At 34.7% G+C, this 16,039-nt stretch overlaps 1 protein-coding gene across 4 annotated transcripts in view; it reads left to right on the forward strand.

Moving 5' to 3' along the window:
* Window positions 1-16,039, forward strand: part of PPP2R3A (protein phosphatase 2 regulatory subunit B''alpha) — a 222,305-nt gene that overhangs the window by 195,885 nt on the left and 10,381 nt on the right. For all 4 annotated transcript variants that reach the window (XM_060011301.1, XM_060011303.1, XM_060011302.1 and 1 more), the window contains 2 exons: window positions 55-173; window positions 1,851-1,957. In XM_060011301.1, coding sequence (XP_059867284.1) covers window positions 55-173; window positions 1,851-1,957 — 226 coding nt within the window. The remainder of the gene's footprint in view (window positions 1-54; window positions 174-1,850; window positions 1,958-16,039) is intronic.

The following is a 16,039-nucleotide window of genomic DNA, read 5'->3' on the forward strand; positions in this document are numbered from 1 at the left end:
TTTTTTCACTTGCCAAAACAGCTCTTGAAATTTACCAGATTTGTTCTTACACAGGCAAAATAACTCTACGAGATCTGAAGAGATGCAGAATGGCTCACATCTTTTATGACACTTTCTTTAATCTGGAGAAATACTTAGACCATGAACAGAGAGATCCCTTTGCGGTCCAGAAGGTACCAGTATAGTTTTAACTTCTATTTGAGGGCTGCAGTATCAGGGGTTGTGTGCTACAGATAAAAATGGTCTCTGTCTGCAGGAATTCTGGTATTTAAAGAGGTAACATTTAAAACATTTCATCACATACTGAAATGAGAGAATAAAGGACCTAGAGCACATATCTTCCCATAGTATTAGAAAGTATATTGGGCTTGATTTAACTGTACCATTCAATTTCGGGATGACAAGGTAATAAAAACTAGATGCTCTCCAAAATAAGACAACCTTCAGATAACGTAACACTTTTTCAAGTAGTAATGATCACTGTACATGACTATCAGTTTGAAGACATTCTACAGCTGAAGAGGGGTGAGCTGCCTTCCCCATACACAAAAACCTGTGGACTCTCAGAAAACCCATGTCCAGAAAAACACCACACAAACAAAAAGCAGAATATCACCACTTCTTCTAATCCCCTGTTTAAAGAGTAAAAATTATATTGATGGAAAAGAACTGTTTCAGTTGAGTCCTATAGGAGTACAAGTACAGGAAACTTTCTCAGTCTTTTCTTTGTCTTCCATATGTTGCATAACTGTACTTGTAAGAATATAAAGATCAGCTCCTAAAACCAAATACTCTGCACTGGAACTTAGGGCATATCAAGATGCATTATCACTAGCCTGAAGTCAGTATTATATCATTGAGTTTAAGATGCCCCATTATTTTATATACCTTTAAGCAAGAAAAATTATTGCCAATTGTAAGTCTGAGATGCATGCCAATTTCAGAGATGTTAAAAGGGTGGGGTGAAGTTCTTAAAGTGGATTAAATACAGTAATTAAGGCATTGTGTAGTCAATATTTAGGTACTTGCATTCTTCTAGGCATAACTAACCTTACACCCTAGGGCAATACTAACTCAATTTCATCATGGAAAAACATCATTTTACCTAGAACATATAATCCAGGATGCTGCCTGTATTGTAGAAGGAAAAGAAAATATATGCCCTTTTTCCCCCTTCATTTCTTTTATTTATGTTATAAATTTTACTTTAAATTTTTTACCTTTAAATTTTCCTTTTTTTTCTGAGAGGTGGTAATTATCAACATTCTGAAAGTGCAGAAAGTGCTCAGTAAATTCCAAGCACTGTGTTGAAAAGACACTGGTTATATAGAGATGATTCAGTATATAAAGAATGGGTATACAGAGATGAAAAAAGACAGAAGAGCAAAAGGTGGCAACCAAGCATAGTATAGTGAAGGAAATGATTGGGGGGAGAAGGGCAGTTTCTAAAAGATAACACAGATAACACGGTATCTGAGCTGGCTTTGAAAGAAGCAATAAAAATGTCAGAGGAAGGGATGGTACATTTCAGGTGGGCATAAGCAAACCACAAGTCACTCCAGATAGCTGCTGTGCAAAGTGCCAGAGGAGAAGGGGCTAGAGAAGAGCCTCTGATAACAAGGCTGAAGAATCTAGACCTAAACAGTCTAGCTGCTGAACAGCCTTATAATTTTTTAATTCACGGTGTAGAAAATCACTTTAGGAATGTTACTTTAGCACCACTTTTAACATGTTTAAATGAAACATTTTTCAGATAGGTTTTTTTTCAGTGATGTAAAACATTTGTAATGACCTATCTCCAATTCTTTGTCTTTGATTTTGTTTCCTGTGGCTGTCCTTTTCCCAATCAGGATGTTGAGAATGACAGTCCTGAGCCCTCTGACTGGGACAGGTTTGCTGCTGAGGAATATGAGACCCTTGTAGCAGAGGAGTCTGCCCAAGCACAGTTCCAGGAAGGGTGAGTGAGTCTGCCTTGGTCTTGTAGAACTTTTTGTAACAGGGGTAATAACCACATTAGGACCACCTTAAAAAATCAAGCTAGTAATCCTTTCCTATTTCTACCGTTTTTGAATATCATAAAAATGAGTGATTTTAACCAGCTTCAGTTAAATGAATATTTCCCCAGCAGTCTTCTCTTTCCTTCTTCACTAATTTCCTGAAAAGTCTTCTCATGTGCCATTTCCTTTAATGGAGTTGTACCTTTCACTGAAAACTGAGATCATTGTGCAGTCATACTACTTTGCTAGGGATGTTAGTACACCCTGTTTATAAATACAGGAGGAGGCTAGAACTGAAGCTGTTTTAAGTAGTAAAGATCATCATGTTTAAAACAAATCTTTATCAGACATGGTTTGGTGCTTTCAACCCTGAACAGGAAGTAACCTCTACAAGGATTTATAATAGGGTATAATTCCATAAAGGGACTGTGGTAAGAAATTAAATTATTCAAGACTTTTACTGCTTAGAACATTTCAGTAACTATAATTTGCTGGCTCTTTTCATCTTCTGGCGATTCCTTTAGCAGTTCCTATGATTCTTCCTTAGTCATTGTTTCTCTAAGCCTCTCAATTAATCTTTATTATTAATGTAATGCATTGTAATGCATTTTGAATAGGCAGTATATTAATTTGATTTAATATTCAAATAAAAGAATAAATAGTAAGTTTCCTGCTACCCAGTTGTCCCCAGAAGCAACCACTGTTATCATTTTCTGTGCACCCTTCCAAAGACACTCCATCCCCACTCCCTCCCACGTGTTCTCACACTCGCTCTCTCTCATACACAAACACACATATATACATACATATGTGTATATGTATAAAAGCAAATACACATATACATTCTTTTATTTCTTTCTTCCTCTTACACATATGGTACCATACTCATTATTTAGTTTCCTGCTTTTTCCACACTTTTATAAAGTTTCTGTTATAGAAGATGAATAAGTTCTGGAGATCTGCTGTACAACATAGTATCTATAGTTAAAAAATGGTATTGTGCACTTTAAAATATGTTAAGAAGATAGATCTCATGTTAAGTGTTCCTACAAAAGAAAAAAAAAAACACAAGGAAATGTTGGAGGTAATGGATGTGTTTAGTACCTTGGTTGTGGTGATGGTATCACAGATATAAGCATATATCCAAAATCATCAAGATGTATTCACTAAATGTGTACAGTTTTTTGTATCAAACTTCAATAAAGCTAAAAATGATAACAACAAAGATTGGGAGAGCAGCATGGTGAACCAGGTACTTGTATTTTATGATCATTGAGGTATAAATGAGGCATCACAAATATTTGGGGGGCCCTGAGGTGTATGAAAAAATTAATAAAAGAATAACTGAAGGTTGGAGAAAAAACAAATCAATAAATTGGAGATTATTCCATAAATATATTTAATGAATGTGCTAAGCTTTTTATAACTGCATAATATTCCACTATATAGTTATACCATTATTTTACATTCCTCCGTTCACAAACATTATAGTGAAAATAGTGAAATATTAGAGATATAATGTTGCAGTGAATAATCTTATGTGTCATTTTATACAAATGCGGGATAAATTTCTAGTGTGTAGCAAACAGATAGCAAACTTGCAAAGACACAGGAGAATTTTAGAGAAACCAACAAGAAATGATGCAGACACCCAGAACTAGGTATGGTGGGAGCATTTCATCCCTAGGCCTAAAAGGACAAGTAGGTGAAACCATCATCAGAACCCAAAGAGAAGAGCTATATGGAGAGGGTCACCTGACAGAACTTGTGACCTTCGTAATGGGATTTAGCCAACCTGTGACAACCCAGCTGAGGGAGAGCTGCTAGAATATCCCGTTTCATTCTCATATCCTTCAGTACCCTGCAGGCACCTCGCTTTAGCTTCCAACCAGAAACCAGAAGACAAGAGAGCCCAATGGTGTGGTCCATTTGGGTCAGCCTCCTGGGGCACAGAGCTAGGGGAAGAGTAGATCTAGAGGGATAAACAGAAAATACCCAGCTCAGTAGATAATGTCAAATAGTCCTCCATAGAGATTGTACCATTAAGTCTTGAATATCTTTTTTGAGAGTACTGAAGAAGCCATCACCAAACCACCTTCTTTAATCTAGAGATTTCCTTAATATGCTTAGCCACAAAACTGGGACCTCATTTTTATGTCAAAGACCCAGAGGAAACCCTTAAAATCATTCATCATTCATTGATTATCTTAAGTCTGAGTGCATCAGAAAAGACAGGCAAGTTGATTCACAGGCATGATTTAGTTTTTTGGCAGGGAGCTTCATTAATACGAATTGGGGTAAGTGTACTGATCTTATGAAGCAATATCACTACTGTTAAGAAGATGTGTAGATGTTTATAATAGTGAAAACTGGAGACAATCTAAGTATTTAATAAGAAGAAGATTAATAAAATTATCCTACATATACACAGTGCAATCCCATGTAACCATTAAAAATCATTTTGTGGATGTATAATTCTTAACTAGCAAAGAAAAAACAGAGATGTGAAAGAAGGCTTTGAAATATCAAGTAAAACTGAATAGAAAGGAACAAAATAAAGTTATCAGAAAATTAGGTATATATAAGGAAAACAAAAGGGATCTAACTTAAACATACTAGACAGTGGAGCAAATGAAATAGAAAAAAATATTCAAAGATAACAGAAAAGCTTTTTTGAAATAAAAGAAGACCTGAATCTGAAAGGTCAGAAGTCACACCATATCCAGGAAATACTGATGATGACTGGCCCCATAGATATGTGGTGAATTTAACAGAATTCAAAGATAAATAAAAGTTTACTTTGGGGGCTTTTTCCATTTTTAAAAAATGCAAGTCACCAGACAAAAGAGGAAAAAAAAATCAGCCTTGCCTCAGGTACCTCCACAGTAAAAATAAATACTAGAAGATCATAAAATAATATTTATAACTTTCTCAGAGAAAGAAATTCTATATCCTAAAATTTTATACTAACCCAAGATGGCATTCAAACATGAAAACACAAATGGATATTTTCAAACATACAAGAACTGAAAGGAATAAAGCACCCATGAGCTCTTCTTTAAAAAGGACATAATCATAAAACCAAGAGATGAACCAAAACAGAGAGCCCAGAAATGGAATGGCCATGGTGGAAAAGAAATAATAGTGAGTGTTCAATCCATTTAAATATAAAAGGATAGAGGCAGAACATAATATTCTGGAAAAAATAATATAACTAAAAGTGGGATGTAGAGAGGAGGAAGAAATATATGTGTAAGTTTCATTAGCAGGGCCTCAACAGCTACCCTCTAAAGCTGATAAGTCAAGTTGAGGGTTTAAGGCTATTAATTAAACACTTGAAAAACCAAAGCCAGACTCTAAATATTCTAATTCAATCAGAAAACATGTACACACAAAAAAGAAAAACACAGACCACGCAGCATAAAGATGAGAGAACTAAAACAAATACTTTTAAGTCAGTGAATATAAATGGAACAAACTCACTTATTAAAAGAAAAGTATTCAACTACAGAATGACAACAAAAGCTGAATTAAAAAAGACTAAACACCCCAAAAAAGCTGTCCTGATAACATCAGATTCTTGAAGCAGAAACTCCAAAAGGAATAAAAAGGAGAAATTGAAACCTGTTATTTGCAGCCATAATAAAATATTCCCTGAAAATGGATACCTTTGTGGTTTATTGTCCAGAGACCATTTACAAAATACATATTAGGCCACAAACAAAACTTCAGTGGACTTCTAAAAAGTAACAGTAATACAGACTAGCTTCTCATTTCAAGGAGGTAAACAAAGCATCCTGTAGTTTTCAGTCTCTGATACCATATAAAAATAAGAAATACAGAGCACCACTTGAAGTAATAGGAGAAACTTTCAGTGGACTAAAAGAAGGAAAGCAGATGGAATCGGATTGAAGAGGGAGCCAGAGCTTAGGTTCTATGCAGGAAGATGAGGAAGATAATTGCCACAGATAAAGGGAGCAGTACTTACAGATGATTCATACCTTAATTTGACTGAAACCAAGAGCAAGAGAGAAACCAGAAGAAGAAGCATCCCGGGAAGTTGAACCCTGTACATCCCATCCTACCCATAAAGGAAAGACAAAAGCAGTGAGTATGGGATCTTGGGGCAGCATGGCCCATCCATCCCCCATTCCCATTTAAAACACTAGCAACCCCACATTGCTCTCTCCTAAGCAGCCAGTGCAGAGGCAACAGTCTGTTCTCTACTACATAGTAAAGTGGACAAATATCAACCAATAAAATACTCAACAAATGGAAGAACTTTCAACCCTGGAAGGAGACTCACTACAACAATCAGAACAAGACATCAAAATGGGTATATTTACTTTTTTTTTTTCCTGCACCGCACAGCATGTGGGATCTTAATTCCTCAACCAGGGATCGTACTCGTGCCCCCTGCAGTGGAAGCGCAGTCTTTAATCACTGGACCGCCAGGGAGGTCTGACTATTTTTAGAGAGATAAGAGAGAATATTACACTCTTCAGGCAAGACCAGCCAAGTATCTTTCCAGTATCTGGAAATGAGAAGAAAAAAAATCTTAATGAAAAAACACAATCATTGGGCTAAATAATAGAATGGACACATCTGAAAAGTTTTTGATTTGGAATATTGATTGTGATACAGGAGTAAGAAATCCTTGTAGAAACCAGTAGAAATAATAGCCAAATAATTCCCAGAATTTTAGCTGTTTAAACAAATAAAAATATACACAGAAACAGGAATCAGCAAATTTTTTCTGGCCAGGTAGTAAATATTTTAGGCTTTGCAGGTCTCTGTCACAATTACTTAGCTCTGCCACGGTGGTGTGAAAGTAGACATAATGTGTAAGCAAGTGAATGTGGCTGTGTTCCAATAAAATTGTAATAATAGACACTGAGATATTAACTTCAGATCATGTTCACATCACGAAATAGTCTTTTGATTTTGTTTTCAAATTTAAAAAGGTAAAACCATTCTTAGCTCATGGGCTGTACCAAAACAGGTGGTGAGACAGATCTGGCCCACCGATTGTAGTTTCCCAATCCCTGTAGTAGAGTGAAATTTCAGAACATAAAAGATAAAGAACTGAAAAGCTACCAGAGAGGGAAAAGGAAGGATTACCCACAAATTAAACACAAAAAGAAATAGATACACTAACTAATATGTATAAAATAGATAACTAACAAGAACCTGCTATATTGCACAGGGAACTCCACTTCACTTCACTATACAGTAGAAACTAACACAACATTGTAAAACAACTATACCCCAATTTAAAAAAAAAAGAGAGCACTTCACTGAAATACTGAAAAGAAAAAAACTTTGAACCCTGAATTCTGTTCCTATTTAAATGTGAGGGCCAGATAAAGACATTTTTAGACATTCAAAGATGCAAAATGGTTGCCACCCACAGATGATCTCTGAAAGAAATATGAAAGGGTATTCTTCAGCAAGAAGGTAAATATATCCTAGAGGAATAGTGGGATACAAGAAACAACAAAATTAGTAAAATTTATCCTTAGAATTAGGGAAGTATTGATTATAGATACTGTTAACAGAGAGAGTAAAAGAAGGTCGGGGTAATATGCTATGAATCTTTATTAGAGTGAAGAATATAGACACTGATAAATTTATATTTAACAATGACTAGAGTTAAAGTATGTCTGTTGGGCTTCCCTGGTGACGCAGTGGTTAAGAATCCGCCTGCCAAGGCAGGGGACATGGGTTCGAGCCCTGGTCCAGGGAGATCCCACATGCCACAGAGCAACTAAGTCCATGCACCACAACTACTGAGCCTGTGCTCTAGAGCCCGCGAGCCACAGCTACTGAAGCCCGCGTGCCTAGAGCCTGTGCTCCACAACAAGAGAAGCCACTGCAATGAGAAGCCTGCGCACCGCAACGAGTAGCCTCTGCTCTCTGCAACTGGAGAAAAGCCCGCGCGTAGCAACAAAGACCCAACGCAGCCAAAAATAAATATATAAAGCAAATAAATTAAAATTTATTTATATATGTCTGTTAAAAAGTTTAAGGACGGGGCTTCCCTGGCGGCGCAGTGGTTAAGAATCTGCCTGCCAATGCAGGGGACACGGGTTCGAGCCCTGGTCCAGGAAGAACCCACATGCCATGGAGCAATTAAGCCCATGCACCACAACTACTGAGCCTGCACTCTAGAGCGCGTGCTCCGCAACAAGAGAAGCCACCGCAACGAGAAGCCCACGCAATGCAACGAAGATTAGCCCCCGCTCACCGCAACTAGAGAAAGACCGCGCACGGCAACTAAGACCCAATGCAGCCAAAAATTAAAAAAAAGAAAGTTTAAGGAAAACCACTAAAAGAATAAATATTAAATAGAAAACTTTCTAATCATTTTTAGAAAAAGACAGTAGACTATTAACTGGAAAAATAGTTGTATAAAGAAAACTCAATCTACTAAAAGACAATGTGTTTATCAGTATTCTTTTGGTGAGAAGTGACTTTAACTCAAATTGGCATAAGGGGGGAAAAGCATTAGCAAAAAGGAAATTATTGAACTTTTATTGAATTCAATAATTATTGAATTATAGAACTGAGAAGTCTAGGGATAGTACTGACTTTAGAGACTTTGATTTTATCTCTTTCATCTCTTAGATAATGCTTTCCTTTCATTCTTTCACTCTTCAGCAAGTTTTTTATATGTGGTGGCAAGATGATACCTTCAAGTTCAAATAAAAGAGAAAATCCCTTTCCCACAAGGTTCAACAAGCTGCCCAGGACTTGTGTTGGCTCTGATTGGCTTGGTTTGGGTCTAGTCCCTGAACCAGCTCCTGAAGGAGTTAGGCCTAGAACTTAGCTTGGACAGGAGTCAAGTTCATCCAAACCATGTGTATTCCCAAGGAAAATTTGGGAATTTTGAAAATACGGCCCCAAAAAAGGAAATGCTATACTGGTAAAGGAACACCAGATGTCCACTACAGTAAGAAAGGAGACAAGAAGACAAAGACAGACAAAATAAATGGACAAAGTAAGTCCAGATAAAGTATGAATCACAAAACTCAGAATGGATTAAAAATCCAACTGTACACCATTCTTTTAGATTCATACCTAACACAGAGGTAACAGTCAAATAAATAGTAAACAAGAGGAAATCAGGTATAGCAATGTTAATGAGACAAAGAGAATTGAAACCTTTAAAAGAAACTTACCAGTATTTCAGCAGCTGGCCATGAAAATAAGTTACGAACTTTATGCAATACATAAAACAAATCTGATATAAATACAAGGAAAAATTCACAATCCCACAGTCATATAAAAACCAACAAATCAAACAGGCTAAAAAATTCATAAAGAATATAGAATTAGTAAACTTTCATAGAGGTACTCAAAAGTATACTTGGTACCCAACAAATACACATGGAACCATCACAATAAAGTACCTATTTATTAAGGCATGAAGGAAACTGCAACATTTTTTAAAATTACTAGCATATAGGGCACATTTGTTACTTAAAATGTAACCTGAAATTAACAACAACAACAAAAATGCACATATCTGGAGAGTTAAAAATAAAATTTTGAAAAATTAAATGTATCTTAAAATAATTGTTAAGCTAAAGAGAAGATCAAAATACCAATTACAGTTTCTTTTAGAATCAGGCAATGAAAGCATTATATTTATTAAAATCTGTGGGATATGGACAGGGGAAAATTTGTAACCTGTAGACAGAAATAAATGAATTAGGCGATGCATGAAAAAGGATGACAAAATAGACCCAAATAAAGTACATGAAAGGAAGAAGTTCAACAACTGTATTTCAAACAAAAATAAATCTATTAACTTATCCATACATACCCATATTCTGTGCCAAGCACTATTCTAAATATTTTAATTCATAAAACTTCTATTTTGTAGGTGCTGTTATCCCTAGTTTACAGATATTAAAACTGAACTACAGAAGATTAATTTGTCAAATCTACCAACATATATAAAAGAATACATCATCAGTAAGGGGGTTTTATCCCAAGATTGCAACAGTGGTTCAACTTTACAAAATCTGTCATTAACAGATGAAAGGAGTAAAAAAGGAAACAAAATATAAACTGATTCTTTGAAGGCATGTGATAAAATATATCTTCTGGTTTGGAAAAAAATTATAAAACTAAGCAAACTTAAGAGCACCTCCTTAATGGGTAAAGGGTATTAATCCCATGCCCCAGGAACAACCAGCTAAAAATATAATAGAAAAAAATCCTATTTGTGATATCAACAAAAAAAGTGACTCCAAAATATATGTGAAGAAAATATAAAATTTCACTAAAAGTTATAAAGATCATTCCCCATGTTAAAATTAATTTATTAATTTGATATAATCCCCCCAAATATGTTGTAGAACTTGATCAGCTAATTCTAAAACTCATACTGAACAATAAATACAAAAGACTTGCAGTGAGTTCTGAAAAGAAACAAAGGTATGGTGGGGCACAGGGGACGTGTACTATAAAGCCATAGTAATTAAACTCATTTTAGAATCCATGCCAAAACAGAAGATTTATGCAAAGCAATACAGTATATGATAAAGATAGTGTGTCAAGAAAAGTCTAGTCAGTAAAATGTTGGCTCTCTGGTGGAGTGAAGAAAGTACATATTAAGCTAATATCTGCATGCAAATAAAGAGTTTAAAAGCAAAAAAGTGATGGGAGAAATTTATAGGGAAATTATTTATAGATATGAGTATATTTTAAAAGTGACAAATTCTATATCACAGTCAAAAGCAAACACATAGGGTTGAATAGTCTTTCATAAATTGGATTCTTCAAAATCAATAGTTAAGAACATGAATATTAACCAATTCTACAACATCAAAAGATAGAAATTTCACCCAGGAAATAACAATGAAAATTCCCACTTCACCAACAGTTAAAATGTAGTAGCCAGATATAACAATTTTAAGTGTTATCTGTACCTAACAACAAAGCCCCAAAATACATGAAACAAAAATTGCCAGACAATTCAACAATTATAGCTGGAGATTTCAACACTCCTCTTACAGTAACTGATAGAACTAGAGACAATCTCTAAGGATACAGAAGACTTGAACAACACAGTCAATGTATTTGATCTAATCAATATATACACTCCACAAAACAGTAGCAAAATACACATTTTTCTCAAATGCACATGGAACTTCTTCAGGAAAGACCATCTGTTAGGTGAATAAAACAAGATTCAGTAAATTCAAATCAAGTATGTTTTCTGACCATTATAGAATAAAATTGCAAATCAATAACAGAAGGAAATCTGGGAACCCCAAAATGTTTGGAAATTAAATAACACACTTCTAAAGACGCATGGGTCAAAGAAGACACTGCAGGGAAATTTAATACTATCTTGAAACGAATGAATATAAAAGAACATATGAAAATGTATGAGGTGCAATTAAAGCAGTGCTTAGAGAAATATTTATGGCCCAGAAAGGTCGAACATCAATAATATAAGCTTCCATCTTTAGAAACTAGAAAAAGGAGGAGCCAAATAGACCCAAAATAAGTAGAAAGAAGGAAATAAGAAAGATCAGAGTAGAAATCCATGAAATAGAAAATAGGAAAATAATATGAAAGAACTGATGAAACCAAAAGTTGGTTCTTTGGAAAGATTTTAAAAGAGATAAAGCTTTAGAAAAAACGAGAGAGAGGAATAAATTAAAATCAGGATGAAAGAGGTTGCATCACTATGGACACTATAGAACTTAATTATAAAGGAATATTATGAACAACTTTATCCCAATAAATTTGACATCTTAGATGACATGGGACAAAATCCTCAAAAAACTCAAATTACCAAAACTGGCTCAAGTAGAAATGGAAAATCAGGATAGACTATATCAAGATACTAAAATTATTAAGTTTTCCCCAAAAGAAAAGTCCAGGTCCAGATGGTTCCAATGGCAAGTTCTGTCAAATATTTAAGGGAAAAAATAATACCAATCTTTCATTAATACTGTCAGAAAATAATAGTAGGAGGGAACACTTCTAAATTTATTTTAGAAAGCCAATATTACCTTTATACCAAACCCAGACAAAGATCACGAGAAATGAAAACTACAAACCAGTATCCCTCATGAACATCAATATAAAACTTTTCACAAAATATTTATCAAATCCAGCAACATATAAAAAAGATTATACACTCTAAGTGGGGTTTACCTCAGGAATGGAAGGCTGTCTTAACATCTGAAAATCTATTAATGTAATACACCATATTCATATAATAAAGGACAAAAACCACATAATTTCCACAGACACAAAAAAAGCATTTGACAAAATCCAACATCCATTCACAGTAACTCTTACCCCAGTAAGGATAAAAAGGAACTTCCTTAACCTGATAAAAGGCATCTATAATTAACATCATACGTATAGTGAAAAACTGAATGCCTTTCCACTAAGATCAGGAACAAGGCAAGGATGTTTCTGTCCCTCCCCATTTCTACTCAGCACTGTAACTGAGGGTCCTAGCCTGTGCAGTAAGACAAGAAAAAAAACATTAAAAGTGTTCAGATAGATTGGAAAGAAAAAAGTAAATCTATTCCTAGATTATATATCCTTTAAGTAGAAAATACAAAGAAATCTGTATAAACGCTACCAGAACTAATAAATGAGTTAGCAAGGTCTCAGAATACAAGCTCAGTATACAAAAATCAGTTGTATTTCCATGTACTAGCAATGAACAATCAAATAGTGAAATTCAAATAAAGAATTCTATTCACAACAGCATCAAAAAGAAAAAATACAATAAATATAACAAAAGAACTATAATATTTGCACGCTGAAAACTGCAAAACAGTGCTGAGAGAAATTAAAGACCCAAATAAATAGAATTAGAAAGCTCAGTATTGTTAAAAAGTCAGTTCTCCCCAAATTGATCTACAGATTTAACCCACTCCCTATCAAAATCCCTGCAGGCTTTTGTTATAGAAATTGGCAAACTGATCCTAAAATTTATATAGAAATGCAAAATACCTAGAATAGCCGAACACTTTTTTAAAAGAACAAAGTTGAAGGACTTAGGCTACCTGATTTCAAAACTTACTACAAAGCAAACAACCATCACGGCATTGTAGAATTGCTAAGTATACACAATCAATGAAACACTCTAGAAATAGACCCTCATATATACAGCCAATTAATTTTCAACCAAAGGAGAAAGGGTGATCTTTTCAGAAATGATGCTGAAATAATTGGATGTCCATATGCAAAAACAAGAACCTCAATCCACATCTCACACCATATACAAAGATAATTATCTCGAGTTCCCTGGTGGTCTAGTGGTTAGGATTTGGCACTTTCACTGCCATGGCCTGAGTTCAATCCCTGGTGGGGGAACTGAGATCCTGCAAGCCGCATGAAGTGCCAAAATAATAATTATTATTATAATTATTAATAAATATTAATTAATTATTATCTCAGTAAATTTAAGAGCTGAAACCCTAAAGCTTCTAGAATAAAACATAGAAAAATCTTTGTGACCTTGGGTTAGGCAAGAGCAATAAAAATATTGATAAATTGGACTTCCTTCAAAATTAAAAACTATTGCTCTTCAAAGACACCATTAAGAAAATGAAAAAGACACACTGGGGGAAAACATTTCTAAAACATCCTGATAAAGGATTCTTCCCAGAATATATAAAGAACTTACAGCTCAATAATAAAACGACAACCTAATTTTTCAAGTGAACAAAAATTTGAATATTTAACTAAATTAGAGGTACAAACAGCAGATAGATATATGAAAAGATGCGTTACATCATTAGACATTAGGAAAATGTAAATTGAAACCACAATGAGATACACTACACAGCCACTAGAACATCTAAAATCACCAGCTGGCAATGATGTGAAGAAGCTGGAACCCTCATATATTGGACTGATGTGGATGTAAAATTATGTAGCCTCTTTAGAAATGTTTGGCAATTTCTTAAAAAGTTAAACATACATTTATCATATGAATCAGCAGTTCCACTCCTAGGAATCTACCCAAGAGAAATGTTTACCCAAGACTTGTACATGAATGTTTACAGCAGCATTATTCTTAGTAGCCCAAAACTGAAAATAATCCAAATATCCACTAAACTGGTGAATTGAGAAACAAAATATAGTATATCCATGTAATGGAGTGCTCTTCAGCAATAAAAAAAAAAAAGGAATGAACCATTGACAAACACAACATTGATGAATCTCAAGCCAAGTGAAAGAAGCTAGACAAAAAGAGTATATTCCAATCTTGTCTGATTCCATTTATGTAAAATTCTAGAAAATGCATCCTAGGGACTTCCCTGGCAGTCCAGTGGTTAAGACTCCGTGCTCCCAACGCAGGGGACACAGGTTCAATCCCTGGTTGGGGAACTAAGATCCCACATGCCACACAGCACAGCCAAAATTAAAAAAAAAAAAAAAGGCAGGCTTGCCAAAGGGGAAAGGGGCAGGGAGGATGGATTGGGGGGTTTGGGATAAGCAGATACACACTACCGTATGTAGGGTAGATGACCAACAAGGATTTACTGTATGGCATAGGGAGCTCCATTCAGTATCTTCTGGTGACCTATAGTGGACAAGAATCTGAAAAAGAATATATATGTATAACTGAATCACTTTGCTGTACACCTGAAGTACACAGTATTGCAAATCAACTATATTTCAATAAAAAAGAAAATATCACAATTTTTAAAAATTTTCTAAAAAATTCTAGAATGACAGAAACCAAATCAGTGGTTAGCTGGGGAGGGCAAAAGTGATTCTAAAGGGGCATGAGGAAACTTTCATTGCGGGGGGCGGGGCGTGGAGATTTACATGATCTTGAGGTGTTGGTTTTACAGGTATATACAAAAGTCAAAACTTATTATACACTTTAAATATGAGCAATTTATTCTATGTCAAATATACCTCAATAAATAAAAGGAAAGAACTACTAATACGTGCAACAACACGGATGAATCTAAAAAATACCATTCTACATGAAAGAAGCCGGACACTAAAGACTACATATTATATGATTCCATTTATATGAAATTTCTAGAAAAGGCAAAATTATAGAGCCAGAAAACAGATCAGTGGTTGCCTAGTTCCAGGATTGAGAGTACAAAGTGAATGCAAACAAGCACAGGGAGAGGAAAGGCAGATGGAGAGATGAAAGTATTCTACAATTGAATTGTGGTGATGACTGCACAATTACTAAAACACATTGAACACTTAAGATCAGTGAATTCTATGATATGTAAATTAAACTTAAATAAAACATTTGTAAAAAGCAAGCACCCAAAAAAGTTTAGCTTATTAAATTGGCAGGAATTTTTTAAGAGATGGTATGAATTCAGTACATGTTTGCATTCCTGCTGTATACTAAGCACTACTGGATATTGGTGAACACAGACAGGATCCCTGCCTTAGCAGGGAAAAACAGGCAGGTACAATTAAAACAGTGTCTTAACTGCTCTCTCATAGAAGCAGCACATTGTAGTAACATATTGCTGGTAGAAGCAAATTGGCCCAACCTCCCTGGAAATTAATTTGACAATATGCTGTAAAAGCCTGAATTCATACCCTTTGACTCCCGATTCTAATTCTGGGTATCAATTGTAAATAATCAGAAATTTAGATAGAACTGTTCTATCCAAACAGTTGGCATTGGTCACAGGTAATTATAAAATTAAAAAATTCAAAGCAACACAAATGCACGATAGTAGAATAGTTAAGTAAGTCATGGTATCTATGTGTCATATTTTGCAGACATTTAAATTATGTGTTGCACAAAAATGTAACATGGAGAAATCAGGGTTACAAACTTGTGATATAATCTCAATATTAAAAATGTGTATCTATATAAACATGCTAAATGATAAGCCTCCAAAATATTAACAGTGGTTAACTCTGGGCTGTGGGATTGCAAGTACTTTGGTTTTTTATACTGTTCTATAATTTATAATGTTTGTATAATGAACATGTACTACTTTAATAAACAGGAAGAAGTTATTTTTCTCCTTTATCTGTTTACATAGCTGATATGTATTCAC

This window comes from Delphinus delphis, chromosome 4, assembly GCF_949987515.2.
Source record: "Delphinus delphis chromosome 4, mDelDel1.2, whole genome shotgun sequence".
In the NCBI taxonomy this organism is placed as follows: Eukaryota; Metazoa; Chordata; class Mammalia; order Artiodactyla; family Delphinidae; genus Delphinus; species Delphinus delphis.